This window comes from Pollicipes pollicipes, unplaced genomic scaffold (assembly GCF_011947565.3).
Source record: "Pollicipes pollicipes isolate AB1234 unplaced genomic scaffold, Ppol_2.1 Scaffold_4295;HRSCAF=5057_pilon_pilon_pilon, whole genome shotgun sequence".
In the NCBI taxonomy this organism is placed as follows: domain Eukaryota; kingdom Metazoa; phylum Arthropoda; class Thecostraca; order Pollicipedomorpha; family Pollicipedidae; genus Pollicipes; species Pollicipes pollicipes.
Genome location: NW_023596461.1, coordinates 38,044,973 through 38,063,006, shown reverse-complemented (window position 1 = coordinate 38,063,006; position 18,034 = coordinate 38,044,973). Strand labels below are relative to the sequence as shown.

The 18,034-nt window shown below is 60.8% G+C and overlaps 1 protein-coding gene and 1 long non-coding RNA gene across 2 annotated transcripts; both read right to left on the bottom strand.

Moving 5' to 3' along the window:
* Nucleotides 1-745: 745 nt before the first annotated feature.
* On the bottom strand, nt 746-3,283 carry LOC119096303 (uncharacterized). The gene is made up of 3 exons (XR_005094046.1): nt 2,859-3,283; nt 1,371-1,474; nt 746-891 (listed from the first exon to the last, which is right to left on the bottom strand). It is a non-coding gene; the product is annotated as an uncharacterized LOC119096303 (long non-coding RNA).
* A 7,502-nt stretch (nt 3,284-10,785) lies between these two features.
* On the bottom strand, nt 10,786-17,221 carry LOC119097504 (paramyosin). Its single transcript, XM_037220535.1, has 7 exons — nt 16,898-17,221; nt 15,288-15,379; nt 14,587-14,709; nt 13,027-13,095; nt 11,940-12,122; nt 11,221-11,344; nt 10,786-10,815 (listed from the first exon to the last, which is right to left on the bottom strand). The coding sequence occupies exons 1-7, from the start codon at nt 17,219-17,221 to the stop codon at nt 10,786-10,788; spliced, it is 945 nt and encodes a 314-aa protein (XP_037076430.1).
* Between the last annotated feature and the right edge of the window lie 813 nt (nt 17,222-18,034).

The following is an 18,034-nucleotide window of genomic DNA, read 5'->3' as shown; positions in this document are numbered from 1 at the left end:
CACGAGGTCAGGCCGGTGTCACGGGGTCGGGCTGGTGTCGCGGGGTCGGGCCGGTGTCACGAGGTCAGGCCGGTGATGTAGGGTCAGGCGGTGTCACGGGGTCAAATGGTGTCACGGTGTCAGGTGGTGTCACGAGATCCGGCCGGTGACATAGGGTCAGGCGGTGTCACGGGGTCGGGCTGGGGTGGGGCCGGAGCCGAGGCACAGGCCGGTGTCACGGGACAGGCCGATGTCACGGAGCACGCGCACACGCAGGCCCACACCAGACCGGGACGGAGCTGGCGCGCGGTACGGTTTCGCCAACGTCAGGGAGCGACTGGCCAACACAGCACCGCCAAACAGTAGGATACACATCAGCGTAGCCCAGCAGCGGGCACCGGTCCCTCACCGGCGTCCCTGATGTGCTGCAGCGTGACCTCGGGCGGCAGCGGCTGGGCGGGCGGCGCCTGACCCGGCGGCCGGCTCTCGCCCAGCGCCTCGCGCTCTTCGCCGGCCTCCAGCCGCTCCTGGAGGGCGGCAGCCGCCTGGCGCGCCGCCAGCAGCTCGGCCGCCTGACCGTCCAGCCGGCGCTGCAGCTCGGCGGCGCGGTGCTCGGCGCGGCGCGCGCGCTCCGGCTCGCCGCCGCCGGCCGCCGCCGCCTGCAGGCGCGCCGCCGCCTCGCGCACGCACTGCTGCACGCGCGGCAGCTGGCGGCCGCGCTCGGCCCAGAGCACCGGCCCCTCGTCAGGCGCCAGCGCCTCCAGCACCATGCGGTCGGTTGCCTCGGCCTCCGGGTCAGCGCTGCGGCCGGGCGGCGGCGCCGGCCGGTACAGCCGCTCGGCCGTCTGGTAGTACTGGCACAGCACGCGCACCAGCCCGCCCAGCTGCTGGATCTGCTCACTCTGCTCCTCACTGCAGAGCGACGATTAGTGATTGGTTGCGCTGGATGGCGACCGTGCACAATTTCCGTTACTAGAGCTTTGTTTGGGTCCGGGTCCGCATTGCTGCCGTGCTTGCTACTACAATCGGGGGTGTGAGACACACACAGTTGGGCTCCAAGTGAGTTCAACAACGTAAGAAAAGGCTTTACCTGCGCAAGTTCGTAGAAGAGCGGCTTTTGAAAAAAATCACCAACTGGACGAATGAACGTCTGCTTGGACGCCTGCTTTTGTTTGCACGTCCCACACAAATCAGCTTTGGAAATCTACAGCAGATCGAGGCCAGGGGTACCAAACACCGGCCAAAAAGCGTACCACCTCCCTGCCGCCTAGGGACAGCCACTGCCGCACGACATCACGCCTCTCCCGCCGGCCTCCGCGGCGAGCCACGGGCGTCGTTTGCAGCGCCTCCTCCCCAGCTAAAGCCTCGCCGCCCGGCCGGCTGACACCTACCGGTCGCGGTGCAGCAGCTCCAGCTCCTCGCGCGCCACCTCGATGGTGGCGCCTTCGTCGGCCGGCCCCAGGTGGCTCTGCAGTCGCTGCCGGGTCTGGTCCAGCTGTCCGCGCCACACGCACCCGTCACACACGGCTGGGCGAGTGGCGTGTCGGGCACCCGACACGGCTGCCCTCCCCCGTTGCTGGGAGCGGGGCCGCGTGTAATGGGCCTCCGTCCGAGACCAATCTGGACCAAGCGGTCGGAAGCATGTACAACACGGGATTGTTGTTGAGTACATTTTTTGTGAGGTTCCTTTCCACCCGCATTTGCGTGTCACGGGTCACTTTCCACCGTGCCCACTGCCACGCTGTCGCGCCGATATCGCCTGATGCGATGAACAGATTACGTCACAACATGCTTCCGAACTACCAGAATTATCAGAAGCTGCCCGCACCCAATAAGTTCACGATTACGAACACTGCAATGATGTTCCAATCACGTTTCTAAATTTGGCAGCAATGTGAAAAATAGCGAGGAAAGGTAAGACAGTTCCAGGACTCCACTGCAAACGCTTTGGAGGGCGAAGCAGGAGGCAACACCACAGCTTAAAGGCATCAGGGCATGATTACGACTGACAGCTCGCGGTTTTGATAATTGTGTTTTTACTGAATATGCGGTACACAAATAAATATAAGCCCTGATATCTGTATTCACTGACGACCAATTACAGTACCAAAACCGAGCATCTACCGACACTCGAGACGCACTACAAACGGCGCATGCGCTCACCAGGCAGCCAGAAACATGCGGCAGATACCAACAGAACAAAAATGAAGCCCGAACATAACAAACCAACACAAAAACAGTGGCACCACAAACATTCAAATGAAACTATGACGCGGTTTGCTATTCATTGCGAGGAAAGCTCTTGTCATCAGCCCAGCGGCCAGGGCCGGTTGGTAATCTGAAGTACAGGGCAGCGGACTGCCGAGGAGTAGCTGGCAATCTACAGAGCAAACCGTCCAAGCATACCACAGCCCCAGCGCAAGCAGGAGCCGGGGTCGCGTGCAGAGGACCAGCGCAGGTGCAGGGCTCCGCCACACCAGCGCCGGCGGCACGAGCCGGGTCCGCCCCCGTCCGCGCCGTCACAGCTGACGGGCGGACGGAGGAGGTCGGCGTCAGCGGCGGCACCGGCGGCCGGTGCACCGCCTCCCGACCGGCGGACGGAGCAGGTCGGCGCCGGCCTCCTCCCAGCCGTGCAGCGTCGACAACCGGAGCCCTTCCACCGGCCCAGCCAGCCGCCGACGCCAAAGCAAGGGGACAGCGCCGGCCGCGACACCAGAGCAAGGGGGAGAGCGCCGGCCGCCGACGCCAGAGCGAGGGGGAGAGCGCCGGCCGCCGACACCAGAGCGAGGGGGAGAGCGCCGGCCGCCGACGCCAGAGCGAGGGGGAGAGCGCCGGCCGCCGACACCAGAGCGAGGGGAGAGCGCCGGCCGCCGACAAACCTGGCGGATCTGCAGCCGCAACCCGTCCAGCTCCAGAGACAAACCCTCGCCGAAGTGGCTACAGTCGAGAAGGTCGCTACCGAGCCGCTCCTGGAGCGACTCCAGCTCCTCGGTTAGGGTCTCCTAAGGAGCGGCGGGCCCGGCGGTTAGTGAGCGCATGCGAGCGGCTGAGCGGATGGGGGTGGGGGACTGCCCGGGTGCGGACGAAGCCCGGCCCTCTCCCACGTTCGTCGCGCGGACAGCGGGCAGGCCTCGGCCCCTATGACGGCGGCCAGCCGGCTGGCGGCCAGGACAGCGCATCAGGAGACGCGGACCGCTTCAGCTCACAAATACGCGGGGACTGCCGCGCGTCCCGGGGAAGGGCTCCGCATCGGCTAGTCGTGTGGGTGCTGAGTCCATTTGACTCCCGGGATCACGGCAGGGTGATGTGAGTTCATCACATGGCGTTGGCATGCTGAGAACCTCCGGGGCGCTGCTGAGGCAGGGTTGACGGGAATGATAGGGTGCAAATGAGTTGTGCGTGAGCAAGCGGAGAGTTGTGCGTGAGGCACAGCGGTTAGTGTCGGGAGACGTCCAGCGAATGCAAAGGCTTTAGTAAGCGCTACATTCAAATCATACCAAACAATTCAAAACACTTTGTTTAGTCTAGAAACAGTGTTGAAAACGCTCTCCGTCTACTTGTTGACCGGTATGGAATCCTTCAATTCATACAATGGCGACAAAGACATTGATGTGGGTAAGATTCAAGATTCAACCCCAATTCACCGGTCGAATGATTCTGCCGTATGAATGCTACAATGATTATCCACACCGGCATAACAGAGCGAGAGACCGCACCGATCACATGCACGGCACGGTATCTACGCCAGGGGAAAACGCTCACAGCCCGCGGACGGCCGCTAGCAGGGTCATACAGCCGCCTTAGGACTACTAACACCACATCACATCAGTACGGTACGCCATCACATCGGCACAGTACCACATCACATCAGCACAGTACGTCGAACATCACATCAGCACAGTAAGTCGCATCACATCACATCAGCACAGTACGTCGCATCACACACCAGCACAGTACGTCGCATCACACAGCACAGTACGTCGAACACACATCAGCACAGTACGTCGAACATCACATCAGCACAGTACGTCGCATCACACCACACCAGCACAGTACGTCGCATCACACCACACCAGCACAGTACGTCGCATCACACCACACCAGCACAGTACGCTCGAACATCACATCAGCACAGTACGTTGCATCACACCACACCAGCACAACACGTCGCATCACATCACATGACCCGGCAAGGGAGCCGGCCGGCAGTCACCCAGCCGCCCCGCCCTGTGTCGGCGCGCCGGTGACACACAGATAGCTGGAGCGGGCAGTCTGCTGCCGTGAGTACCGTTCGACGGACGCCACGCCGCCGCATGCCGCGCCATTTACAGCGGGCCCGTCTGGCGCGCGGCCCGCGCTTACGGCCGCGGCTCCTCCGACCGGACCTGCGGCGGCCGTCCGTACATGCAGGGTGGCGCTCGCGGCGCGGCGGCCGCCTCCAGCTGCAGGCGGAGCTCGCGCTGCTGACGCTCGTGGCGCGCCTCCAGCGCCCGCAGTTCCGCATGATGGGCCGCCTCCCGCTCCGCCAGGGCGGCCGCCACTGTCGCACTGCAGGGCGGGCGCGCAGCTGCGCCACAGAGCTGGCCGTCTCCTCGTCCAGACTGACCCCGGCAAGAACAGCCTGCGGCGGGTCATGGTCACGGGGAGGTCAGGCAGACACATAGGACCATGGGAGATCATACTGACCCCGGTGGAGAACAGCCTGCGGCGGGGTCCGGGTCACGGGAGATCAGACGACCCAGTCCTGGCCATGGGAGGTCCCACTGAACCCCACCAGCGTAGCCAGCCGCGTGGATCACGGCCCCATCCGGGCACGGTAGGTCGGGCCGTCGGGATCACAGATCAGAATCACCGCGAAGACAGCGGACGATCGCGCCTGTGACGTCACACCTCCGGGAGGGGACAACAGCACGGTCTGGGAGAGGAGCTTCCTGAGAGGCTGCGCCGCGACGCCCAGACTGAGGCCACCGGACCAAGCAGTCAGCAGCAGCGCGCGCATGACGGCCGCAGAGTGCGGCCCGAAGTTCGGAACGACGGCGAGGACCAGGCCCCGCGGCACCGACGTCCCCGCACGCGCCAGGTGGCGGCCTGCTGCCAGAGCATGTGTGCAGCGTCACAACGCCCAGCCGGCCAGCGCTCCCGCCCTCCACCTGGCCGACGCGCGCCAACGTCCGGACAGCCACCGCGCCGTATCGTCTGGGTGACGACCACTGACTGGCGGCGGTGTGCCGACTTCCTGCTGACGGGTTGAGGAAACACACGGAGACTTGACACGCTCCCGGGCGGCCGGTTGAATACCCTTCGCCCGGGTGGGGGATCAATCTGACTCCCCTGAGACCTCAAAAAGTAAAAGGTAGAGGCACCAAGTTCACAGGGTGGGTTGGTCTGTATATCAACTCACTACGGCCAAAGTTTAAAGTCCATAGATGACGACCTTCGGGTCAAAAAAGCTAACATGGTCAAACTCAAGACTGGTGTCAAAAGTTCCGAAGACCTCTTCACGCAACCACGTTGAACCTCAATACCTGTTCTAGGCAAGACGTCGCCAGTGTTCATATTATCCCACGGGCTTTTCTGACCTTGAGAAGGAAATGGTGACCAAAACCCAAGATATTTTGTATTTGTATTTGAACAAGCGTTAAGGATGACTCTAGACGATACGTTCGCTAAGACAAACGTTTAATCTGGGTCATTTAAGGTAAGTGACCTACCATGACCTTTCACATGCGCCCGGGAAGCCTGTTCAATACCCTTCGCTCGGGTGGGGGAGGCCATTTACCCAGAGCTTAGATGCCTGCCCTCAGAAAGAGGTCACCTGTGCTAATTTAAGGCCAGTGACCTTGTTTGATTTTCGAAGGCCACGGTGACCAAAATCATACGAGACTGCTTTGAGTTTTGCATTTGAATACGCGGCAGAAATTACGCCAGACAGTATGTCCCTAAAAACACAATATTGGCCCGGGTCAGTTTAGATCAGTGAACTAATCTGACCTTTACAAAGTTCATGGAAGATGTATAATACGGTTCCTGTTATTAATAAATTCGCAATGAGCACAAGAAAACACTCCATACAGCAAGCTCTAGGGTAACAAAAACAGGTTGGGTTTGACCTTGCTCAGGACTTTATACCTGATCCTTGGGCAATGAAATTGGTTAGGACAGTTGTTGTGCTGCCTAAATAACTTTCTCAGAGATGTGTAGCTTCGTCTGACACTCCGTTGTTGCATCAGATTTAACCGTTCTCTAGAAATTGTCTTCGCTGAATCCATGGCCTGACTTCGACCTGTCGTAGGCCAGCGATCTTACAAGGTACATCCAAATTTTTGATAGCAGGCGATCCGCTATTCCCTTGGCTATTGCAATGCAAAATTTTTTAGTTAAAAGTCATTCCGGAAAAATCTTCGGGGGGTCAACTTGACCCCCGCCCACCCGAGCGCTTGCTAAGAAGTCCGGGGAGTTCCTGTGCAGTTCTGTGCAGTTCCTGTTGAAATTCGTAATATGCATCAGAAACTACTCCTAATAAAGCAAGCTCTCCAGTAAAGAGGCGTATTGGTTTAACCTCTGTTTAAACTCCCTGCCTGACCCTAGGTCAATAGAATAGTCCTAATTTTAAATCCCATTGTTTTATTGCCTGACATACCCTCTCACAGAGGCTTCGTCTGGCACTCCGTTGTCGCATCAGATTGGACGATTCTCTATACACTGCCTTCGCTGACAGCTACCCACGACTTTGACCTACCGTACGTCAGTGACCTTACAAGGTAAATGTAAATTTGTCACCAAGACATTCACAATTCAATTGCCTATAGCTATGCAAATTTTGGCATGGCTACGCTTGCACGTTCAAAAATAACTTTGTAGAAGCGTTCGGGGGGTCAAATTGAGCCCACCGACCCGAACACATCTTAATTCATCGAGGGATCAGGTCAGACCCGCGCAGTACAACGTATGCAGGGGGGGGGGGGGGAGAGCAGAACGGTACAACCAGCAATAGATGAAAGCACGGACAACTGCCACTGGCAGCACCCGCCTGGACAGGGCACGAGAGGCATCACATAATATCAACCAGGGACCAGAAAACAAGATCGGAGCTGTAGCCAAGGCCGGCATCAACCTGGAAACAGAATGGCGCAGCAATTCGGTCAGTCCAACACAGACGGCGATGGCTGTCAACCACCGCGCGACGAGCCTGCGCTCGCGCCGAAGCGACAGGTGGTCTCCGTGTGGCCAGAGGGGAGTATGCAGACAGGAGACAGACAGGAGAGCATAATCCACCGCAGGCAGACAGACGGACAGAGCACCAGTCAAGCCGACGCCACACCAAGCTCTTCTACCCACTAAGGCCGGCCACGGCCTGTCCGGTGTCCCCATGCAGGAGCGGGGGCGAGGGTCACGCGCCCGCCGCCCGCTCAGCTCACCTGCGCGCTGCAGACGGGTCAGGGCCGCCGGCGGGTGCGACAGACACACCACAGCCTACCCCGGCCCGCGCCCCACTCTGGCTTCGAGGTGTGGTGCGCACCGGCTATACCAAAAGCGACCTACAACCAACTGGTGCATGTGCATTGTGCAAGTCACTCCGTGAGAAACACGAAGCTGATGGAAAAGGCTCGGGAGATTCTGGTCCTCGGAACCAGACGCCTACAGTGCTGTCAGTCCGGCGACCAGACTCTCACCTGTCCCCACACCCACTCCGTCACCGGCGGTATCTGTCCTCTGGTGTACCGTGCAGGCAGCTGGTCACTGGCCAGCCAGCAACTGGTCCAGCCCAGCAGTAACCGGCCCATCCCAGCAGCAACTGGCCCCGCCCAGCAGCAACTGGCCCCGCCCAACAGTAACTGGTCCAGCCCATCGCCGCAGCTTCCGATGCACAAACTCCATCTTCCAGCAGCGCGTCTGCCGGCAGCACCGCTCGTCCCATCAGCCGCCTCCAATCATCTCCAGCCCGGCAACCTCCCACCTTCGCCACGAGGCGGCGTCTTCCCACCCGACCGAAGGCCGGCGTCCTCCTAGCCCAGCCCCGGGGAGTCCCTCCCACCACCTGCGGCAGCCACTGCCTGTCGTCGCCGTCCGCCGGCTCACCTTGATCTGGGTCTCGTAGCCGCTTGCCAGCTCCAGCTTCCAGCGGGCCACCCTCCTGGTCGCGGCCGATTTCGGCCTCGGCGCTTTGCGCGCGCAGCGCCGCCAGCTCGCGCTCGGCTTGCGCCGCCTCGTCGCGCGCCGCCTGCTGGCGCGCCTCCAGCTGGCGCACGGCGCGCTCCTGCTGGCGCGCGAACCGCTCCATCGAGAGCCGCTGCTGCTCCAGGAACGCCTCCTGGCGGCGGGCGCAGCGCCGCTACAGGGGCCGCGAGAGGGCGCCGGCGACGTGGCGGGCGGGGCGGGGCGGGGCTCCCGGCGCACAGCAGGTGCAGGGGTCCAGAGACGGAAGGGGAAGCCAGAGACGGGCGTGGGTCCTTCGGTTACATTGCCGATACGGCTACTAAAGAAGAAAATTAAAATAGAAGGATAGAGCAAAGCTTCCAGAACTGAGAAGAATAGCAGGAACACGAAGGGCAGTTGAATAGGTTGGGGCTGAATTTAAAATCAACTGGGCGTCAGTCAGGTACTGAAGCAGTGAGGTGCAGGTCGCATGAGCCTCTCAAATCGCGGGAGATGAGCGGTGTTGTGCGGCACAACATTGGGCACGCCTCGCAATTTGAGAACCCTTCACGGTTTACGCGCTGACTTGGACGACGACCGACAGACACGTGATGGCGTCCGTACCTCGTGAGATCCAGGGTATCGGGAAAATACGCCTGGACGCGGGACACGCAAACGAGAACTGTATACAGACTCCGACCAGACGGAAGACGCGGAGGGGAGAACAACAGACAATGAGGACCAGGTAGCAGACAGACAGACAGTAGATGGTGAGAATGATCGCATCCCGCTATGGCAGTTGCTGCAGGTAACAATACAAATTCTGGCGGATTATTTTTTTTTCGTCTCTCTTTATCTCCTCCTCGCACTTGAATGAGCCAGGAATTAAGTAAAATGCAAGCAAACTGTCATTACGAGACCTACAAAATGACTTCCCATCGACGACGTATAAATACCAGGGATGGCAACCGTGTCACCGCACCGCGTCTGCAGCGCAAGTGGAGCGCGTTGGGCGCCCATTACCCCGGCTTACGTAGCTACGGGCGGCCTCATACAGCTGATGCCGTAAGCGGACCCAACAGGCAGCAGCCGCTAACAAGATCCTGCGCTGCTCCCTCCTCTCCCCCCCCCCCCCCCCCCCTCTCAGCCATGGCCACGCAGGTTCAAAGATCGCGAGCAGCGCAAAAACGTGCGGCACATGCTTCTAAATGCCCCCAGACGGCCGGCCCCCCCCCCCCCCCCCCCCGACGCGGCCTGGGCCCCCGCGCGAGCCTACCGCCGCGCCCTCTCGCTGACCGCAAACCTGGTGATCGCCGCTGGAGCGCCGGTGCCGGCGAGCGCGGTTAGTAGGTTAGTCCGGAGAGCGTTAGTTCGGCCACACCGGCCCCACACACACGCCAGGGCAAGCGGGCGGCAGCGGTTAGCGGAGCCAGACGGGGCGTCAGCTGACCGTCGGCACTCGAAGAGGCGGTGCGTTCTCTGACCGGGGCAGACCTGGCGGGGCTTGGCAGACCGGCGCCGTGGCTGTCTGAACGCCGGCTCGGCCGCCCCGCCAAGCCCCGTGCCCCTACCCAGCAATGTGCAGCGTGCCACGTGCTATGCGCGTCATCACTTTACAGCGCGCCCGCATGCGCACAGCAGCGTGCGTTTGGTCCAAAGGCTAAAACCTAACTTCCATTTTAAAATGTGTGAAGTGTGAATTGCATCGCGTGTGTTGGACACCAGTGAGACGGAAGCTGTTGGCCGCCATTCCGTGAGCTCCACATTTTGAAAATGACACTATTAGCTTGAAACGAGAGGTGTGTGGGTGTGTGTGTGTGTGTGTGTGTGTGTCATTGGGGCTTTACGACGCACCCAGTTGCTGAGGCTCTATGGCGTCGCCTGCCTCTCACCCTGGCAGGAAGGGCGGGCACCGCGGGGAAACGAGAGGTGTTTGACGCCCATGGTAGTCATATCCCGCGTGCGTGCGTTGCCTCCCACGAGTGGGCCGAGAGCCCGTGTTGGTCGTCTCCCGCGGTGTTGGCGTGAGTGCGTGAGTCCCACTGCGGGCGGGCCTCCACGAGTGGGCCGAGAGCCCGTGTTGGTCGTCTCCCGCGGTGTTGGCGTGAGTGCGTGAGTCCCACTGCGGGCGGGCCTCACCTGCTCTGACTGGTTTTTCTTCTTCATCTCGAACGAGAGGTTCTCCAGCTCGGCCAGCAGCATCTGGCGCCGGCCGTCCTCCTCCTCCTCCAGCTGCGTCGTCGCAGGCCGGGCGTCGCCGGCGCCGTCGGCTGGACCGGCGCTCTCAGCCTTCTGCGGACGGCGCGCAGCTCACTCACGGTGCTGCCCCGCCCCGCCGCCAGTCATATGCCAGCCGGGGTCAATGTGCTACCCTGGCCCGCTGTCCTTCCGCACGGCTGAACCATGTCCCCTTTCCCTGCCCACCCCACCCCTTTATCACGCTCCAGCGTCTGTAGCCGGGCGCAGCAGAGGTCCACCTCCGACACAGACCAGACCGGTCCGGTCAGAGGGCGGAGCAGCGCAGAGGTCCACCTACGACACAGACCAGACCGGTCCGGTCGGAGGGCGGAGCAGCGCAGAGGTCCACCTATGACACAGACCAGACCGGTCCGGTCAGAGGGCGGAGCAGCGCAGAGGTCCACCTACGACAGCAGACCAGACCAGGACCAGTCAGGAGGGCGGAGCAGCGCAGAGGTCCACCTACGACACAGACCAGACCGGTCCGGTCGGAGGGCGGAGCAGCGCAGAGGTCCACCTACGACACAGACCAGACCAGACCGGTCAGAGGGTGGGGTAGTGCCCGCTCCGAACACCGGATACCGGTCGCAACAGGCGCCCACTTCAGGCACGACACCGGTCGGCTAGTGACGTGTCGTGCTCTCTGTCAGCTGACCGTCAGCGAGCCGCCGATCAGCACTACCTGGCGGCCTGGGCCAGACACCGGCGGGGCGGCCCGCTCTGTCAGCTGACCGTCAGCGAGCCGCCGATCAGCACTACCTGGCGGCCTGGGCCAGACACCGGCGGAGCGGCCCCGCTCTGTCAGCTGTCCGTCATCGAGCCGCCGATCAGCACTACCTGGCGGCCTGGGCCCGCCCTGTCCCGTACCTGCTCCTGGTGCTTCTGTGTCAGGCGCTGCACTTCGTCCTGGTGCTCCTGAATCAGCTGATTGCGGACTTCGCTGATCTGCCTCTCAGCCTCCCGGCGGCCCGCCTCCGCTTCCTTCTTGTACCTGCGGAGGAAAACCAAAGACCATTGGAAATTAACATCCAGACTGTTCACTGTCTACGTATTGACTCACTTGTACACGTACATGTCGACGATGAAATGAGGCTTGCAAAAAGAGACAAAAACAAAACACAAAACGCAGACAAACCCCAAAAGTAACCGATTTGGTTTGTTTGTTTGTTGTCTGTTTTTGGATTAGAGCCCTTCGACCAGAAATGATCATTTCAGGTTATGGGATGAAGGAAAATGGTTAACGGTGGGGCAGACTCGCATACGCCTGGGGGGCCAACCGCCGGGCCTTAACCCGCGCATGGGCGCTGGGTACCCGGTCGGGGTCCCTCCTCCCACGGGGCTCTCCGCTCACTCGTGCCTGACGCATGCAGCCTGCCCCGGACAAGCGGGGTGTCGCGAGGATGCAGGATGAAGCGGGACAGGGGATGGGAGGACTGGATAAGTCGACCGAACGTTCCGCTATTCTTGGGTCCATTCGACATGCTGTGGAAAACTACTACTGTCTGGAAAACAGCCACACTACACCGCACTGACGCAATGCAAGCCAACAAAATATGTGCAAACTGAGATGTTAAAGCAAAGCTTACCGCTCCACCGTCTGCGCCATTTTCGTCAGGTGTTTCCTCTCGAGCTCGGTCACTTCCTTTCTGTGCTTGCGCTCCAGCTCTGTCCTGACATCTCGCGTCTGGGAGGCCAACTTGCGTCCCAGCTGCTGCCTCAAGGTGGCGATGCGGCGCTCAAACTCCACGCGCAGCCGCAGGACAGATGGCCTGGCACCAGATAAAGATGAACAATCAACAACGCCAGGGGCCGGTGATACCAGCGGCTGTGACCGACACACCGTCAGTCGCAGTCGCTTCCAACGGAATTCGACAACGCCAGGGGCCGGTGATACCAGCGGCTGTGACCGACACACCGTCAGTCGCAGTCGCTTCCAACGGAATTCGACAACGCCAGGGGCCGGTGATACCAGCGGCTGTGACCGACACACCGTCAGTCGCAGTCGCTTCAAACGGAGCTGCACCCTAACAAACACTTTATTCTCACACCTGCTATTGTGGTGAGGTGAGCTTCTTTGTAATAAACTTACGCTAATGCCGCATGGACCTCATCGCTACAATAGCAGTGTTCAGAATGCGTTTGGCCCTGAGGCCGCTGGTCACCACATATCAGTTACACAGGTCAGTAAACACAAACGTCACGAGGCAAGCCTGTACAGCGACGTAGTATACGCATTCCTGCGTGCTGGTCACAAACATAGTACACCCCTGGGTAATGCCAAATCCGCACAGTCCAAATACAGCCTGAAATTATACCGGGGTGGGATATATTGCCGAGCTCGTATAATCCTACCCCAGGATAAGCCAGACCGGTAACCCCAACGGGCCATCGATTCCTGAAATACATCTGGCCTATTCCAGTTTACAGGCCTCTAAATCCTGACAGCCCACCGACCATCTTACATCACCAGCCCACAGCAGGTCAATGAACCCCTCCCCTGGCTCCAGGGCGCCTGTCGATACACCGCCGACCCGTGGCAGGCGCCCGGCCGGCGCCAAGTCACTGACCCGACAGTGTCATCGCCGTCGGGCAGGCCGAGGTCGGTGAGCTGCCATCCAGCTCGGCTGTCTCCTCCTGTCCGGCGGCTCCGGAGGCGGCGGCGGCGGCGGCGGCGACCGGATCAGCCCCCGCCGGCTCGGTCCAGCCTGCTGCTGGATCAGACGGCGCATCTCGTCCGAATACCTGACGGACGGAGCGGGGTCAGACGCGCTGCTCATCGGACGGACAGAGGGTCAGACGGACAGAGGGGTCAGACGGCACATCTGACAGACAGAGCGGGGTCAGACGGCACACCTGACGGACGAGGGTCAGACGGCACACATGACGGACGGAGCGGGGTCAGACGGTGTCCAGTCGGCACACTGACGGACAGAGCGGGGTCAGACGGCACACCTGACGGACAGAGCGGGGTCAGACGGCCACCTGACGGACAGAGGCGGGGTCGGACGCCACACCTGACGGTCAGATGAGGGTCAGACGGCACACCTGACGGACAGATGAGGGTCAGACGGTACACCTGACGGACAGAGAAGGGTCAGACGGCACACCTGACGGACAGAGGGTCAGACGTCACACCTGACGGACAGAGCGGGGTCAGACGGCACACCTGACGGACAGAGGGGGTCAGACGGCACACCTGACGGACAGAGGGTCAGACGGTACACCTGACGGACGAGGGGTCAGACGGCACACCTGACGGACAGAGGGTCAGACGTCACCTGACGGACAGAGAAGGGTCAGACGTCACACCTGACGGACAGAGAAGGGTCAGACGTCATACCTGACGGAGAGGGTCGACGTCCAACTGACGGACAGAGAAGGGTCAGACGAATACCTGACGGAGAGGGTCAGACGTCACACCTGACGGACAGAGGGTCAGACGTCGCACCTGACGGACGGAAGAGGGTCAGGCGGCACCTCTGGCGGATTGAGGTTGGCGCAGACCCCCAGCCTCGATCGCCGCCAGAATTATCCATTAATGGTCACTATCTTCACACGCAAAGGCGATTCTCAATATAATGTAGAGGCATGCGATGGACGAGATGATGGCAGGCCGGGCACACAGTGACGGCAGCGTGTGGACACTACAAACTGCAGCCTTTTCGCGCTTGTAAGATTCCGGATGGATACGACGCGCAGATGGGTGCACACGTTAATTGGATGCTTGCTTGCAAAAGACAAAAATGCACCTTGACAAGTAACACGATCCATTTACACTAGTCCTTCCAACATGAGTAACATCTCCAAAATAATAAAAGCCGACTCCGGGAGGATTTCTGTAGCGCTGAAATGGCCTGATTTTGAGCAGCTCTTCCCGGGCTTAGCATCAAGGCCGCTAAAGCCCTTCCGAGTGCTCCCTACTTTACGTTACCAAACAACAGCGCACAAGATCTACTACTTTAATCAGAGGCCGGCCAGAAATACAGGGATTCTTAAAAAGACCTCGCGGCTCGCTGCGGATGTTGCGCAGTATAGCATACCGCACATGCAGGGCCCGCACCGAAACAGTGGCGGCTGGTGCGCGAGGCGATGCCAGCCAACTCATCTGGCAAGTGACGGATGGAGCGGAGCGCACCCAACACCGGCAAAAACGAGCCGGCGCCGCTCAGCACTCGCAACATCACGCTGTCGTCGGACCGTGCCCACAGAGCACACCCGGCTGTCCACACTCACATTTTCTCGGTAAACTTGACCTTCTCCTGGAAGTACTCCCGGAGCCCGTCGAGCTCGTGCTCGTGCGCGGCCACCTGCTGCTGCAGGCCGCTCTGGCGCTGCTCCATCTCCGCCAGCTTCAGCCTGCGGCGGAGGCACGTCTCCACGTCAGTCACCGCTTCCACCACGGAGGGACGTCCCGCAAGAGAAAGAGAAACACGAAGAGAAGAGAAACACGAAGCTCCAGTTTTGCGTCACGGCTTGGACGTCACAATGTCTCCCGAGATGTTTGCCTTACATCATGCGGTGAGCGCGAGTTTTAAATTTAAAAAATCGGGCCACGCACGATGTGGACTCTTTTAGGCAGACGCATCTACACCATGTGCGAGAAAGATCCGACAATGAGGACCTCGGGGGCAGTATGTATTGGCCGCGGCCGCCCGTCAAAGCGCAGCCCCCCGCTTACCTCAGACGAGCCGCTCGAGCCGCCCCCGCCTGTCCAGTAACTCCTGATCTGACCGTGATGCATCGCGCCCTGCCCCCAGCCCTAAATATACCGGCACCCACGCTCCCAGGGCGAGCACAGCCTCGGAGGAATGGCTCCGCTGTCGCTGCTGCACCGTCCACCCGGAACTGGACTGGCGGCTACTCTGGCTACGCTGGCTAGGACGGCTGCGGCTACGGCTACCCTACCGCGGGTGGCCTGCATCCGGTGTACTCACCGCAGCCGCTCGTTCTGCTGGCGGAGGGCGTCGATCACCGCCAGCGGGTCCTCCGCGAGGGCGTCCGCCTTCTGCCGGAGGTCAGCCTCCACCTGCGGGCAGACACATGACGTCATCGCTGGCGCAGCCACGACGGCGGCGACCTCCCGGGTGGCGACGGGGCGGGAGGGGCGCGCGGACGCCCGGTCGGCCCCGCACTGCGTCAGCGCCGGCCGGCCGGGCTCCAGGCCGACGGAGTGAGAGCGGCTGCAGTGGGAGAGCGGCGTGGGCCCGCAGACAGGAATAGACGGCAGGAGCCGGCGCCCGGTGGCCGTAATCCCCGCGACACTTCCTCACGCACTGTACAAACAAGGGCGGCGGGCGCCGTCGTCACGCACTGAGCAGACACGGCCAGGTGGACACAGGCACGCACTGTACAAACAAGGGCGGCAGGCGCCGTCGTCACGCACTGAGCAGACACGGCCAGGTGGACACAGGCACGCACTGTACAAACAGAGGCGGCGGGCGCCGTCGTCACGCACTGAGCAGACACGGCCAGGTGGACACAGGCACGCACTGACCAGACATGGCGACAGACACGGCGGGCAGGCGCATACATGCATTAAACGAACACAGCGAGGTAGACGCCGTCACGCACTAAACAAAAACAGCGAGGTAGGCGCAGGTACGCACTGAACAGACACGGCGAGGTAGACGCCGGCACGCACTGAACGGACACGGCGAGGTAGACGCAGGTATACACTGAACAGACATGGCGAGGTAGACGCAGGTACGCACTGAACAGAAACGGCGAGGAAGTCGCAGGTATACACGGAACAGACATGGCGAGGTAGACGCAGGCACGCACTAACCAAACATGGGCGGCAGACAACAACTCTTTGAACAGATGTAGGCGGCGAAGATGTCACGCACGCACGCAAGCGCGCACGCATACGCACACGCACACGGCGGGAGCAGTTTCTCAACAGACACCAGCCGTAGACAAAGTCATACCCTGAACAAAACAAGGAGCAGGCAGCTATTTATTGAACAGATACGGAACGCGGACATGCCACGTGATACGGGCATGTCACGCATTGAAAACTAGCGTTACAACTACACATACTATGCAACCCACAATCCAAACAGACGGCAGGCATCCACTAAATAAACCAACGCAAATAGCAAATATAGCTCACGATATTACTCACGCATTGGCCAACCACAAATGGGGTAGCAGCGACGCCATGGTGGAAACTTACACAGTGAACATATCAGTCAATGAGGCTGACAAAACATAAAAAACGGCACAAACCACAGGGCCCCACCAATCAACAAACAAGCTGGAGATATGCCTCACCGGCAACGACAGGAAAACAACTCCGGCAAAAAACCGGCAAAGAAACCCATCAATAGCTCCCACAACGGGAGGAACAACTGAGAGAGATATTATTGCACAGGGACAATAAATTACAGCCCGAGAAGAGGGGAACAGGACGCCAGCAGTGTTGGAGCAAAAACTCGATCGGGTCGTGCCGCCCTCACGCCCCACACAAACACGGCGGGTCCGCCGCCGCCGGGCGGTGCGCGCCGACGCCGGTCGGACGCCGACATGTGTCACAGTATGTCACCTGCAGTATGTCGTCCCGCTGCCGTCGCAGCCGGCTGTCCAGCTGTTGCAGCTGCTGCCGGTAGGTGTCCTCCAGCCAGTCCCGCAGCCGGCGAACTTCCGCCTGTAGCCGGTCGCGTTCCTGGTCCAGCGAGTCCGGCTCCTGCCGCCGCGAGTCCTCCTCCCGCCGCGACGCGTCCTCCTGGCCGTCCGCGGAGTCCTCGCCCTCGTGCGGGGCGTGGGCCTCGCGCCGCAGCTGCGGCCGGGCGCGCTGCAGCTCCAGCAGACTGCGCTGTGTCCACCGCACCGACAGCGCCTGAGGACAGCCGTCGCACTCAGTAAACATCGCACAGAGCAGCCCGGCAAGGGGCAACACAAGCGTGGAAAGGAGCATAACGTTACTCGATTGGCGTACGGTTTCAAACACCTATAGGCTGTAGTCACAAAAGCCCATGTTCGTACATGCTGGTGAAAAAAGTTTGCGATGATTTTAATTCCTAGAAAACAGAACCCGATATTTACACGCAGTTCACAAGGAGACAGCGTCAAGACTTGGATACTTTTATGGAGCCGATTGATCGCGGGGAAATCATTAAACGGGTTCGTAACGGCGGCTTTGAAACGTCCACTGCCAGCCAGCTATGGAGCAGTCATATCTCGACCTAGTCGGACAAAATTATTCCATACCAGCTCAGTGGCAGCCAAATCACACCACAGCTGCCGGAGCAGAAGCGGTATTTTCGTCATTTTCTTTCATACAACGCCATGATGCTGTCAAGAATGCTACGTGATGCCTTTCATCAGCACAATACAAAGACTCGTGTTATTTGTTCCCGTTTGCCGAGCGGGTAGCCTGCGCTGACCCGCCGCCCCGGCACCAGGCACCGGTCGGTAAGGACGGCTGACCCCCCGCCCCGGCACCAGGCACCGGTCGGTAAGGTCGGCTGACCCCCGCCCCGGCACCAGGCACCGGTCGGTAAGGACGGCTGACCCCCGCCCCGGCACCAGGCACCGGTCGGTAAGGACGGCTGACCCCCGCCCCCCCTCCCCCCGCCCCGCTCCCCCCCCTCTCCCCGCCCCCCCCCCCCCCGCCCCGGCACCAGGCACCGGTCAGTAAGGACGGCTGACCCGCCGCCCCGGCACCAGGCACCTGTCGGTA

Coding starts and splice junctions, on each gene's coding strand:
- LOC119097504 (XM_037220535.1), bottom strand. CDS start 17,221: ATGTTTACTGAGTGCGACGGCTGTCCTCAGGCGCTGTCGGTGCGGTGG. Junction 13,096..14,586: donor GTCAAGTTTACCGAGAAAAT/GTGAGTGTGGAC, acceptor TCCGTCCGTCAG/GTATTCGGACGAGATGCGCC. Junction 12,123..13,026: donor CGGCGGGGGCTGATCCGGTC/GCCGCCGCCGCC, acceptor ATCTGGTGCCAG/GCCATCTGTCCTGCGGCTGC.